This window comes from Pogoniulus pusillus, chromosome 3, assembly GCF_015220805.1.
Source record: "Pogoniulus pusillus isolate bPogPus1 chromosome 3, bPogPus1.pri, whole genome shotgun sequence".
NCBI lineage: Eukaryota > Metazoa > Chordata > Aves > Piciformes > Lybiidae > Pogoniulus > Pogoniulus pusillus.
The window spans coordinates 14,314,460-14,327,138 of NC_087266.1; the positions used below are offsets into that span (position 1 = coordinate 14,314,460).

At 37.6% G+C, this 12,679-nt stretch overlaps 1 protein-coding gene across 1 annotated transcript in view; it reads right to left on the reverse strand.

The window, feature by feature from the left end:
• The window catches only part of PGR (progesterone receptor), a 42,193-nt gene that overhangs the window by 16,260 nt on the left and 13,254 nt on the right, over window positions 1-12,679 (reverse strand). The window contains exons 4-6 of the mRNA XM_064170471.1: window positions 10,926-11,042; window positions 2,157-2,459; window positions 791-935 (exon numbers count right to left, since the gene is read on the reverse strand). Of these exons, the coding sequence (XP_064026541.1) occupies window positions 791-935; window positions 2,157-2,459; window positions 10,926-11,042 (565 nt within the window). The remainder of the gene's footprint in view (window positions 1-790; window positions 936-2,156; window positions 2,460-10,925; window positions 11,043-12,679) is intronic.

The window sequence follows — 12,679 nt, forward strand, 5'->3', positions numbered from 1 at the left end:
TTAACTCCAGGAGGCTAGATCTTCTGCAAATCCATCTTTTAACCCTTACACAGACATGTATTACAAGAAAACTTGCTTCATTTCTCTTCACAGTAGTTCTTTCAGGATTTTAAGAAAAAATAACTAAGAAAAATAGGTTAAGGAAAAATAAATGTGGAGATGAAATTATGGTTTACTATTCCTGTAAACCTCCCGTGTACTATATCCAAAGTATATAAAATTACAGCTTTGACTATACTAATTAGCAGAGATGAAAAACTGACAGACACTGAAATTAAGATTAGCTGAATTTACCAGCAGTGAAGGAAAATACAAGGCAACAACCCCCTCATTAGAGCCAGAAAAGAGCAGTCTCACATATTTTATCCTTGATATTAAAACTCTTTCTTGCAAAATGATTACAACTTTCTAACAGTAACTGTATTTTTCAAAAACAGTTTTGAAAGTATCAAAACTGAGTGTTTAGACTATACACAATCTGTAAAAACTACCCAATCAATAATGATCAAATAAAATCCCACTTGGTTCTATTTATTAAAGATTAACTCATGCCTTATTCAGATTAATTCAGGTAAAGCTTCTGACAGCATCATTCTCTTATTCCTACTTTTCTCTTAGAAAATGAATATATTATTCAAACATCTAAACTTTACTATGATCAAAGGATTTTCCTCTGCTGTCCATTTTGAGACAGAACAAGTAATAAATGGAATCTTAGCCTCCACAAAGTCACGCTGACACAAGTAATTCAAAACGTCATTCATATTATGCAACAGCAGAGTCTACTTACTCATTTAGAATCAGATCTGGTGCAAAATACAACATCTGACCACTGACATGTTTGTATGATCTCCAGCCCATAGCAAATACCATTAGACTCATCCAGGAGTACTGGATGAGGGTTATCTGATCATCGATATGTAAATTCCGGAATCCTAGAAAGGAAATTAAAAGTTGAAACACTTTATTCAATACAGGTAGCTGGAACTTAAAGTGCTCTTAAGAAGAGATACAGCTGTAATACAATAAACAACCACATATTTTTCTTCCATTTCACTACAGAGAAGCATATTCAGTTGTGTGTTTCCCTTTGATAACTTTCTGTCTTCAGTAACTATAGGAGGAAGTTGTTGGCAGAGAGAGTGATTGGCATTGGAATGGGCTGCCCAGGGAGGTGGTAGAGTCACCGTCCCTGGAGGTGTTCAAGCAAAGACTGGCTGAGGCACTTAGTGCCATGGTCTGGTTAACTGGATAGGGCTGGGTGCTAGGTTGGACTGGATGATCCTGGAGGTCTCTTCCAACCTGGTTGATTCTATGACTCTATGACTCTATGAGGAATTATCTGAGCCAATCTAGCAGCTTCCTGATACTGAAAGCAGCGGTCACATTCTTCATTTCCCTGTCCTGCAACCTCCTTCAAGGAAGCTCTGGCATTCATGCTACTGCAATGAACTCTTTCACTCACTGAATGAATCAGTTCAATTAAGAGGTTTAGATAAACACAAGCTCCAACTGGGGGAAAAGCAGTGTCAGGGTCTATCCCTGGAAAATACGGTTTCAGTGAGCTCAGTTTGACACTTCGTTGTCACATGAAAAGATAGTCCCTGACATTGCTTTTCCCCCATGTGACAACGAAGTGTCAAACTGAGCTCACTGAAAACATATTTTCCAGGCTTTCTGCTCACTACATTGATTTTTCTATATCCCAGGAGTGGGGGCCTATGACCCAGCAGCACACATACATACATAACATGGACATTTTTTGTAGAATCCACAAATTCCTCTACTTCTGGTACTATTTGTTACATATTTCCTCTGTTGCTTTAATTTCAGTAAGAATAAAGAAAATGCAGAAATACAAACTTTTGTATGTATACTAAAAGAATTAATTTCCTGAGTATGAGGGGTTGGGGTGGAAAGTCTGCTGTAACAACCACATCCAGGAACTCTCTGGACTTCTGTTGGGGTTTTTTGGAGTGAGCTCAAACATTTTGATGCCTTCCTTCAAAAGCACCCTCCTATTAAAATCTATTTCATCTGACAAACTGGAAACTTAACCATTTTAGAATCTGTTAAGCAGATAATTTGCTTTTGATTGCTCACCCTATGACAAACTTGCTTAACTAGAATTCACTAGATAAAAGAAGTGCCATTACCTGGTAGCAATTTAGACCATTTGACTACACAAAGAAGTTGCCTCTCACAAAGGTGATTTAGACTGGTCAGCAACGAACTCGGTGTTTCGGGTTTTGTATTGTCATAACCAGCGTAGACAACTTCTGGCTCGATGCCTCGTAAAACACTTATCATTGGGGGAACAAACTGTATTTCTTGATTTGGAGAAAAGGACAGCCTCTGGGTTAGAGACTGAGTTTCATCTTGCAGGGCTGCTGGCTGCTGGAGTGCGACATCTAATGTCCTCACAACCTTAATTTTGTTAAGCTTTTTAAATTTTCGACCTGCAAAAGAAAATGGTTGATCAATTAAAAAGAATGAACCAGAAACATTCATCTTTTCCAGTAGTCCTGGATTACACTGTTAGTCTACATTAAAAAAGTACAACTGTCTTCAGGAAATACTTCTTTTCTTCTTTTTAACTATTTATATAACTAAGAAATAATCATGGAAAATTCTTAAGAGTTGCTCCCTCCATATTCTCCACCCTTCACTAAGAGATAAATGGCACACACCCATTAAAATTATTGCCACAAATTCTAGGTTACAGTAACCTCATAAAGTGTTTTCTGGTTCACTTCCCACTGTTGAATCAAATGCCGACAGCTGAGCCAGCTGGCTCTACAAATCAGTCTCTATTCAATGTTAATTAAGGATACAGTTTCTTTCTTCTCCTTACTACTCAGAAACAAAAATGCTACTTATCAATTACTGCGAACAGAAATTCCTTTCCTCCAGTTGCATAAAGACATTTCAGTTTGATGGCTAAATGCTAGGTAATATGTAATGTACTATTTTCTTTTTACTAGAAAGAACAGAGAATTCAGCAGATGAGTGAAATACCAACAAATTACTGTAAAATCCTATGTTATCACTTAACGAAACTCTCTACTTTCTAAAGAAGACTTTATCTTTCTTGTTATTTGTAAATCCTTTTTCCACACTGCAGTGAGTTGAAAAAGGTTAGCTACACACAAAAAAAATAACTAGTTGAACTGTCTTCCTAAAATAAGCACAGATACTGCATGGCTATGGAAATGCAGAGCTCACAGAACCACAGAGCATTAGAGGTTGGAAGGGACCTCCAGAGTCATCGAGTTCAACCTTCCTGCCAGAGCAGGATCCCCTAGAGTAGTTTGCACAGGAATGCATCCAGTCTAGGTAGAAACTCATCTCTTTTTATTTTGTTCACGGGAAGTCTGGCAGTGCATCTCACAGAGAAATCAGACCTTCAGGGGTTCAAAGACAATACCCTAGGCAACATACTGCCATTATCACAGCTTTGAATAAAAGGACAAATCCATGTAGAGGTGGCTGCTTAGAACACATTTGCTTTTAATAGACCTGTAATGGTGATGAAAAGTCTGTTAGACCATGAGTTCTGACAAACAAGTTTGGCTCAGTGAAGCAACAGTTAAAAAATTCAATAAATGTACTGACACTCATCTTCTGATTTAGATGAGTGTGGTGCAGTAAGAGATGCAGGATGGTGACAGAAAGAAAAAAGGTAGATCAGTCTATTAACAAAAAAAAGGTTCACATTTCAACTTAAAAGAAAATAATAAAGAAGGAGAAAGTTTTCTTACAAAAAATGGAAAAAAATCAGATGGATATTTTTACTTGTTGAGGTTTCATATACTTTAACCACAGTAGAAAATAAGATGCACCAAATTTCACTGGATAAGAAGAAAACCCATGCCTGTCAAACTGCTGAACCACTGAGAAACTTCATTATAAAATATGGAGCATGCTATTGCCATTATGAAATGGCCAATATGCAAAAATTGCTTTAAAGTACAAGAGATGAAAGCTAACAGAGACCTAACAGTATGCATCCATTTGTCTGAATTAACTAACATATATATCAGCTTGTCTGATACTTTTACTTACAAGTCTAAGACCAGACAAGGGAACTTCTCACACTCCTAAGGAAGAGAACAGAGACTCCTCTGTCTCCCAATGCCTTTCTTTTAATTTTAGCTAAAAGCAGTGCTGTGCTGTTAGAATGCAACCTCCAAGGCCCTCAGACACGAGAGCAGGGAAGTGTACCTAAACTTCAGCACATTCTCTGAATCCATTCTCATCTATTTATGGAAGAAATCGAGAGATGCTAGCATTGTTAGGCCCATCTGTTACTTTCCTCCTTGAGAAGTCACAATCTTCCAGACTACACACTGAAAACAGAAAGGTTCCACAAAAATGGCTTTTCTTAGGAATATGTCTATTCCATTTTCTTCATTGTGAGTTTTATGAAAATCCAATTGTCTCCATTTTGGGAGCACTAGAATGCAGACTTCAGACAATTAAATTGACCTTTCCAAAACATTCATTAGTGCATAGGTAGTATGAATTCATTCAAGAGTAATGCCTCAAACACGGAATGATTTCTTATGTAGTTTCCAAATTCTTTATACAGAACAAATTCAATTACTTAAATTACTTTTCCTGATATACACTCTCATACCTGCAGACAAAAGCAATCCTTTATTCTTTGTGAACCTGACAGGACTGAACATACAAATGTAAGTCTAACATGTCAACGTCTGCTTTTGAAAAACCCCAGAATGTTGTGCTATTCCATCATGAATACATGTGTGTATGCATTTCATATACAAAAGCTGACACAAAAATGGAAAAAAAAGTTTACATTGAAACTAAGTTTCAAATAATTAATGTTTACATGATGTATTTTTGTTATCAATTAAAATCCAAAGGGAGCATACTAAATAAAATATCAAGAAACACTTCAGTGACAGTACTAGTATGTGTGATGGGCTCTTCAGTAACATTGGTCAAACAAAGGTGTCAATGGTCAAACACCACTAAATTGAGTGAGTTTAAATAGCTTAGCATCAAGTAAGATGGAGAAAAGGAGGCTCAGGGGTGACCTCACTGCTCTCTACAACTACCTGAAGGGAGGTTGTAGCCAGGTGGGGATTGGTCTCTTCTCCCAGACAACCAGCAACAGAACAAGGGGGAACAGCCTCAGGTTGTGCCGGGGGAGGTCTAGGCTGGATGTCAGGAGGAAGTTCTTGCCAGAGAGAGTGATTGGCATTAGAATGGGCTGCCCAGGGAGGTGGTGGAGTCACTGCCCCTGGAGGTGTTCAAGAAAAGCCTGGATGAGGCACTTAGTGCAATGGTCTAGTTGACTGGATAGGGCTGGGGGATAGGTTGGACTGGATAATCTTGGAGGTCTCTTCCAACCTGGCTGATTCTATGATTCTAAGTGCCACAATAATCTTATATTAAGTGATAAGAATGCAAACATTTCTGATTAGTGACTCCTTAGTAGAGAACCACAGACAAACTTACACCTTACACTGCAGCTGAACCAAACCCAACCAAAACAAAAAAATCCAACCCCAAAGAATAGACAATATTTTATGACAAGAGATCTGGGACCAATTTCTAACAAAACAAAGCTATACATAGCCTTAAACATGCTGGGAATTTCCCACTGCTATTGTTTGGCTATGAAGGAAAACAGAAGGAACAATGCATTTGATAGTTCATAAATAATGATTTCAGGTATTTTCTGAAATAATGGCTTCAGATACTTTTACAGTTCAGAGAACAAGTAAAAAAAGAAACCAAACAGAGTGTGTGTCACGTGGAAATGTTAGTAGTTAATAAGTACTCATGTTTCCAAGTGATTAGAAGTATCAGAATTAATGTCACATTGATTTGCAGGATTGCTGATGTGTTTACTTCTGATTTTGTTGCTCAACAGCCGTAAGTAAAGAAACTCTGCTTGTTACCTACCTACTGCAAAGGTGCCTATTAACAGCTCACAGTAAAGTTTCCCATCCACCAGAAAGAGATCATGTTAAATTAATCCAGACTCTTAGGGACATAAGGAAGACATCAGAGATTTGATAATATGTTTGTTTTTCAGTTCCTGCTTACAGAAACTCAAAGAGAAGGTTCTGCTGTACAGTAAACAAATGTCCCTGCTTAGTACTACAAAATGTAACGAACACTAATCTGCTCTAGGAACTTTTCATCTTAATATTAGAACCTCTCTGTGCACATTGAGACAGCACACCTTTCCTTTATAATGTTTTCAGTAATTTGCTTTGATGTACTCAGCTACTCAAGCACTTTATCAATAATCACAGTTCCCTCAGTTACTACAACCAGCATGTGCATGGTGTCTGTGTACTACCCACACCTAGAAAACATGAAGACATTTTAAAAACAAGGCTCCTTTATCTAGTCATCAAATATATTATGATTTTCTACTTATGCACAATTCTGTATTTAATCTATATTTATTTTAGCTAGATATACAGAACCTAGTAAAGTCTAAAATCTCACTATCATTCTCCATATCCTGTAATCGGTGAAAAATGTCAATAGTTCATTACTCTTGACAGAACACTATGGCTCTGACTTTCAGGTCACTCTGCTCTTCTGTTTTGTGTAGCAGAACAAGCTGTGTCCACCCTAGGAGGGTGTATACAAAATAAAGGAACAAAGCAGCAAAGTAGAAGTAATACACCTTGATTTTTAATAAGCTGTTTGAAGTTGTAACAGAAAAGATATAGCTTGGAAATGAATTCAAATTTTCCTGTACATAAACACTGCAACATGGATTCAAGGCTGACTGAAACAATGAAGAAAGCAATAGTTTACCAATGTGGTTGAACAGGAAATTTGCCATATTCAGCCTGGAAGAATTACAGATTCACTAATAGGAAATGAAAAAGCTGGGTATTTGTTTATTCCAGGACTTGACCTAGCTGCCTGCTATCTTATTAGGGAGGAGATTACAAAGGGACTGCATTAACATGTCCAGTTATGATATTATAAAAATCAAATGCCAGTAACACTCTCACAGAGAATGAAAACTAAAAAATGATGGAATATATGCTTGCATTTATACTTTATACTTTCCTTCTATATATTATGAAAGAAGAAACAGTCTACATATGGAATTCAGTTACTAAAGCTATTTGTTGTTGTTCTATAATTTACTTAAAACTGACTACAATTTATTTTAGATCAATTCATGTTCATTTTATTGCTTTGAAATTGGGGGCAAAACCTACTATCAACGTATTATAATATTATTCTCTATATGGCTGCCACTCACTAACATTCGGTGGAGGGTAGGTGTACTTCTCCCAGCAGCAAGTTCAATTTAATGAATGTTAAAAGAATCTCTAGTATCTCATAGTTAACATCTTGTAATATCTTAAGTCTTTCTCACCTTGATTAAACAATAATGGAGGTCTGTGCTCAGTAACTGCAGGCTAGCATTAAGAAACTAAGTAGCAGAAGAATGAACAAGAGTTCAGCTAAATAAGTTCTGAATAGCAGAAATCAGAAAGTACAGTACAAATGTCTAAGTATAATATAGGCTGTAAACATGAGAAAAGATTTAAAGTATTTACAATTCCAATTAAATTAAAATACTCAAGGACATAGCTAAGTATGTAATTCGTTCCATGAACTGGAAATTTGGTTATGGACACTCATGTCCTGGGTAAAACTATTCCTAGTAGTACCCCACATATGAATCATACAGAGTTGGCCAGCACAGCAAGTCACGAGTAGGAAATATTGCTACAAGATAGCTGTAAGATAAAGGAAATACAAGAAATGTCAGAAGAACAAAAGAGTGAGCAATGACAGAGACAGCAGAAAAAGCACTACAGTCAAAGTCAATATTGGAGGTTATTTCTTATCCTGCATTTTAAATTCTCACTTACAAATAACATAATCTCAATCCATCTGACCTCACTTTTTTTGGCCTACATTTGTCTTTTGTTTTCCTTTTGGTATTAAGCACTTGAGTTCAATCTGCATAGAATAATTAGCTCCCTAATCCCCCTACAACTGTTGGCATTGCTAAAAGCACCTGAAATGCTACACTCAATCTGATGCAGCTGAGAAAAAAATAGAGATGTTGCAGCCTTGTCTCCATTTAGTATTTCCTTTTTTCCATTGCCTCACTGTTTCTTGTTTTCTGCCAGATCCCATCTTTCCAGAAGATGGGGCAGGTGAGGATATGGGGGTAGACATCTGATATGCCATGTCTCTCTGAGAACTAGATTAGCACAGCCTCCTCAAATACTAGAAGACAGCTTTAAGTACTTATAAACAACACAACAGGCTGGCAAGATAAAACAGACTACCAATAAACACAGAGAAAAGTCTCCTTTGCTTAGTCATAGCTGAGAAAAGAAGTGAACCAAAGAGAAAGTTTTTACTCTCTATACATGATAGCAAAGAATTAAGAATCAGAGCACCTTTATCCTCAAGTTTTAGCTTTGAGTATGTGGATATTACATCCTCATATGAGGACATACCATCTCATCAATATTGCAAGCAAAAGCATCCCACTTTTTCAGTTTTAGGTACCTGCACCCAGAGTAAAATATCTATATTAAAAATATCCACAAACACATGCAAAATGTAGAACAAGTCAAGCCTTCTGGCTACTTTTCCTAGGTAGAATTACTATGCAGAACAATGCTGAAGCAGAAAGACATTATGCTAGTGAGTCATCACACGCTCTTCTGCTTGTCAAAACAGCGCTGCCAGCGATCTTAAAATATTTGAGGTTTAGTCATTAATGTTATCCAGGCTGTCACATACGAAAATTCAAATTAGATCATCATCAAACTCTTAGCTGTGCAAAATTCCCAGACCTGTATTTATTTACACCAGTTACAATCACAGAATGGTTTGGGTTGGAAGAGGCTTTTCAAGATCATCTAGTGCAACTTCCCTGCCACGGTCTGGGACATCTTTTAGAGATCAAGTTGCTCAAACCTTACAAGACAACCTCACAAGTTGTCCCAATCTCTAAAATATAGGCATTTTATCTGCCACCCCCTCCTTTCCCAAGGGTCCTTAGCTTTCTCCTCTTCCAAGCATGAGTTAACAACTCTTCAGGTTCTGTCTGTCATACGACTGTTTCTCTACTGCACTACTACCCTAGCTTTAAACAACACTTCCAAGAAGCGTATCAAAGAACATATTCTGTTCCTTTTGTCCATTTTCATAATTCCAGTACCACCAACACGCCTGTCAGCCCCACATCTTTTTAATGAGGTGACACTGACTGGCTAAGGCACAGAGACAGTAACATCTGTTGGGTTGACGGCTCTTGTTACTCTGTCCCTAGTGTTGTGAGGAGCAAGGGATGCAGTTCGGAGAAGATGACTCAAAGGTGAGGCAGTGCTGAAGGTCTAGGGAGGTTCAAGGGTATGCCGCAGAACACAGTGAATACTGCAGCATCACTTCATCCTGCTGGCTGATCTCTGGAGCTGCAGCACTGTTGCTTACAGATGAAGTGCCAAGAGCTGCTCATTGTTTAGGAACTACTGATTCACATCACCAGTAAAGGTATGAAAGGTAAGAACGACACAATGGCCATGTGTGCAGATTACTCCAACTCCATACAATAGTACAGAAGCCAAAAGCACAGAGCTGTGCAATCAAAATATCAATCTAAAACCTACATGTTTTGATTTATGAATGAGCACAGATTAGCAAGATAATGAAATCATGCACAATACATAAAAATAAGGGATAAAAATAATACATAAAATACAGGGATAGAAAGAGATGTTGATGCATTAAAATATATTAGAAAGAAATCAGAGGTTTGGGTTTATTTTTATTTTTTTACAATTCCCTTTGAGAACATAATCTTTCTATCACCTCTATATAGCCATTTTCTTCTGCACTTACAAGTTCTCATGAAAAACATACAGGAAACATTCCTGCATACAGCAAAACTTGCAATGTGACTAACTGATCCTACACCGTTTTCCCCCTGTATGCTTTCAAAGGCACAGTGCTCAGCTTTCTTGCATTTAAAAAAAAGGAAATCCATTACCCCAACAACTAATTCAAAGATGAGATTTCCCAACATCTAATAAGCAAGCTGTTGTGTTGTTGCAACTGCCACCTGGCCCTCTTCAGTGGAGCAGAAAGGTATAATTTTGTTGACGTGTACTCAAAGTAATGATGGAGAGCACAAGTGAAAAAATAAGGTAGTGCTGATTCCTGACTTGGGTGTCTATCTCCATTTGCTTCTTTAGTTTTTATTTAAATCAAATTTTCTGATCAAAACCTGCAAACAAATAGAATCATAAACCCATAAAACACATTGGGTTGGAAGGAACCTTTAGAGGCCATCTAGTCCAACCCCTCTGCAGTAAGCAGACATCCCCAACTACATCAGGTTGCTCAGAGCCCCATCAAGCATGACAATGAACGTCTCCAATGGTTGGGCTTCCACTACCTCCCTGGGCAGCCCACACCAGTATTCCACTACCCTCATAATCCTGGTTGAAAAGTCTCAGCACACGGTCCTTTCACCAACAGGGGATCTCCCAGTGGTATGTAACCAAGATCACTGAATCACAGAACAGTGCGGGTTGGAACGACCTCTGGAGATCATCTAGTCCAACAGCTCTTGTCAAAGCAGGGTCATCAATATCAGAGTTGCAGAGGGTAACATACAGGCACACACCAAACACACAATTGCAGCCCTTGAAAGACAATTAGTTAAAGGGTACATGCTAGGAGAGAGATTCCTATATAAATGTATTTTCATTTCACAATTTCCAGTTTTGTTAAAAAAATATAATAAAGAATTTTAAAACATCATTTAAAAACATGTAGTTCTTTCCCTTGCAGTATCAAAGCAACATGGTTTAAGCTCAACAGGTTGGAGGTCATGTTCTTCTTGACTGCCTGTTTTTCTGCATTAGATTTGGAAAGCAGCTCACCTCCCAGGACCATGCCGGCTTGACAGCACTTCCTCAAGCGACAAGCTGGACAGTTCTTCCTGCGAATTTTATCAACTATGCAGTCATTTCTTCCAGCACATAAATAGTTGTGCTGCCCTGTAGGCAAAAGGAAAATGAGATTAATACTTTGTTTTCTAACATGACAGAATTATTTCTGTATATAAATGTTCCAGAAATAAGTGGATTCAAAATAAGTATACTTGAACCTTTACAGGACATCTTCATTGTATGGCAACTTTCAAATAATCTTGCATTTCTGTTTAAATCTAATAATTTATTTGGCCTGTTTAGGAGTGAAACTTTTCATCTATCAAACTCCAAAATAATTACCAGATGGTATGAACAGATATCAATAGTTCTTAAGTAAATCAAGCATCAGAGGAGATTGATTCATTTATTTCAAACTTATTTTTAAGTTATTGCTCCTGATTTTAAAGAACATAAGTAAATTTTGCTTGGATTAATATGGAGTATCTGACATAAAACTCTATTGAGAATTTGGGGCAGGGCATTAAAAAAACAAAAAACAAAATAAACCACCCTTGAGGCAGAGTAAATTACCTCTGATGGAGAAGAAGTTTTTTACTAGACCTGCTGAAATACCATCTGAACAGATGCAGCCAGCACTGTCAAACAGCACAAACAGAAGAAGGCTGTAACATTTTTGGTTTAGGTTAGCCATTGCTTCATTCTGGAGGACTTAGTTAGGAAAAGCCTGTCATTATTATATTAAAATGGAATCTATTAAATTAGTTTCCAGCAGAGAAAAAAAAAATCTTGACATTCTTTTGAACACAATGAAGTTTGTGTACTTTCAAAGTTCATTTAAAGAGAATGAAAAAAGTTTACTTTTATGCTTTAGTATAATATTTATCATTTCTGTGATTGATTTTTATACTAAGTAAACAAAGGTAAGTATCTCAGTAGGCAGAAATCAAATCTAATTGCCACATAGCCTTTCAAACTAAGCCCAGGTACACCATACAAAGTTGGAACTTTAAAACCCTCCCTGGCATGTCTTATTTTCAGTTTCTCACCAGCACCTAGTATGAAAACAACTACAACAAAAAGCACTGACTTTGAGAGCAATAAAATGGATCAAAAGAAGTGTGGACAAGCTACAGAAGTATCAATATCATGGATGCTTCTTTAATGGAATATTATGAATGTGGATCTCCAAATATAATAAACATCAGTAAAAAAACTTTTAAAATCTTTCCAAAAGTCTGGATCAGTACTATTCTGATGCCATCAGTAGCATGGAGCAAAGCTGGAGATGGGTAGGTTCAGACTGGACTTGAGGAGGAAGTTGTTCACCATGAGAGTGGTGAGAGCCTGGAATGGGTTGCTCAAGGAGGTGGTTGAGGCCCTATCCCTGGAGGTGTTTAAGGCCAGGCTGGATGAGGCTCTGGCCAGCTTGATCTAGGGTAGGGTGTCCCTGCCCATGGCAGAGCAGTTCAAACTAGATGATCCTTGTGATCCCTCCCAACCCTGACTGATTCTATGAAACAAAACTGAGATATCACTCTACTCAGATGCTGATGTTATTCAGCTTTCTTTGTAATCCTGTTCTGTCCTTTCTCTGCACATGGCAAAATCAGCAATGTGTGATGGTTTGGGTGTTCCCCGCCCCCCCTACCCCACTTTGGAAATCACTTAGACTAGAATCAGCCGGCTCTGGAAATTGAATGAAGCTTATTATTTACAGCTAGCACAATATACAAGCAGATATT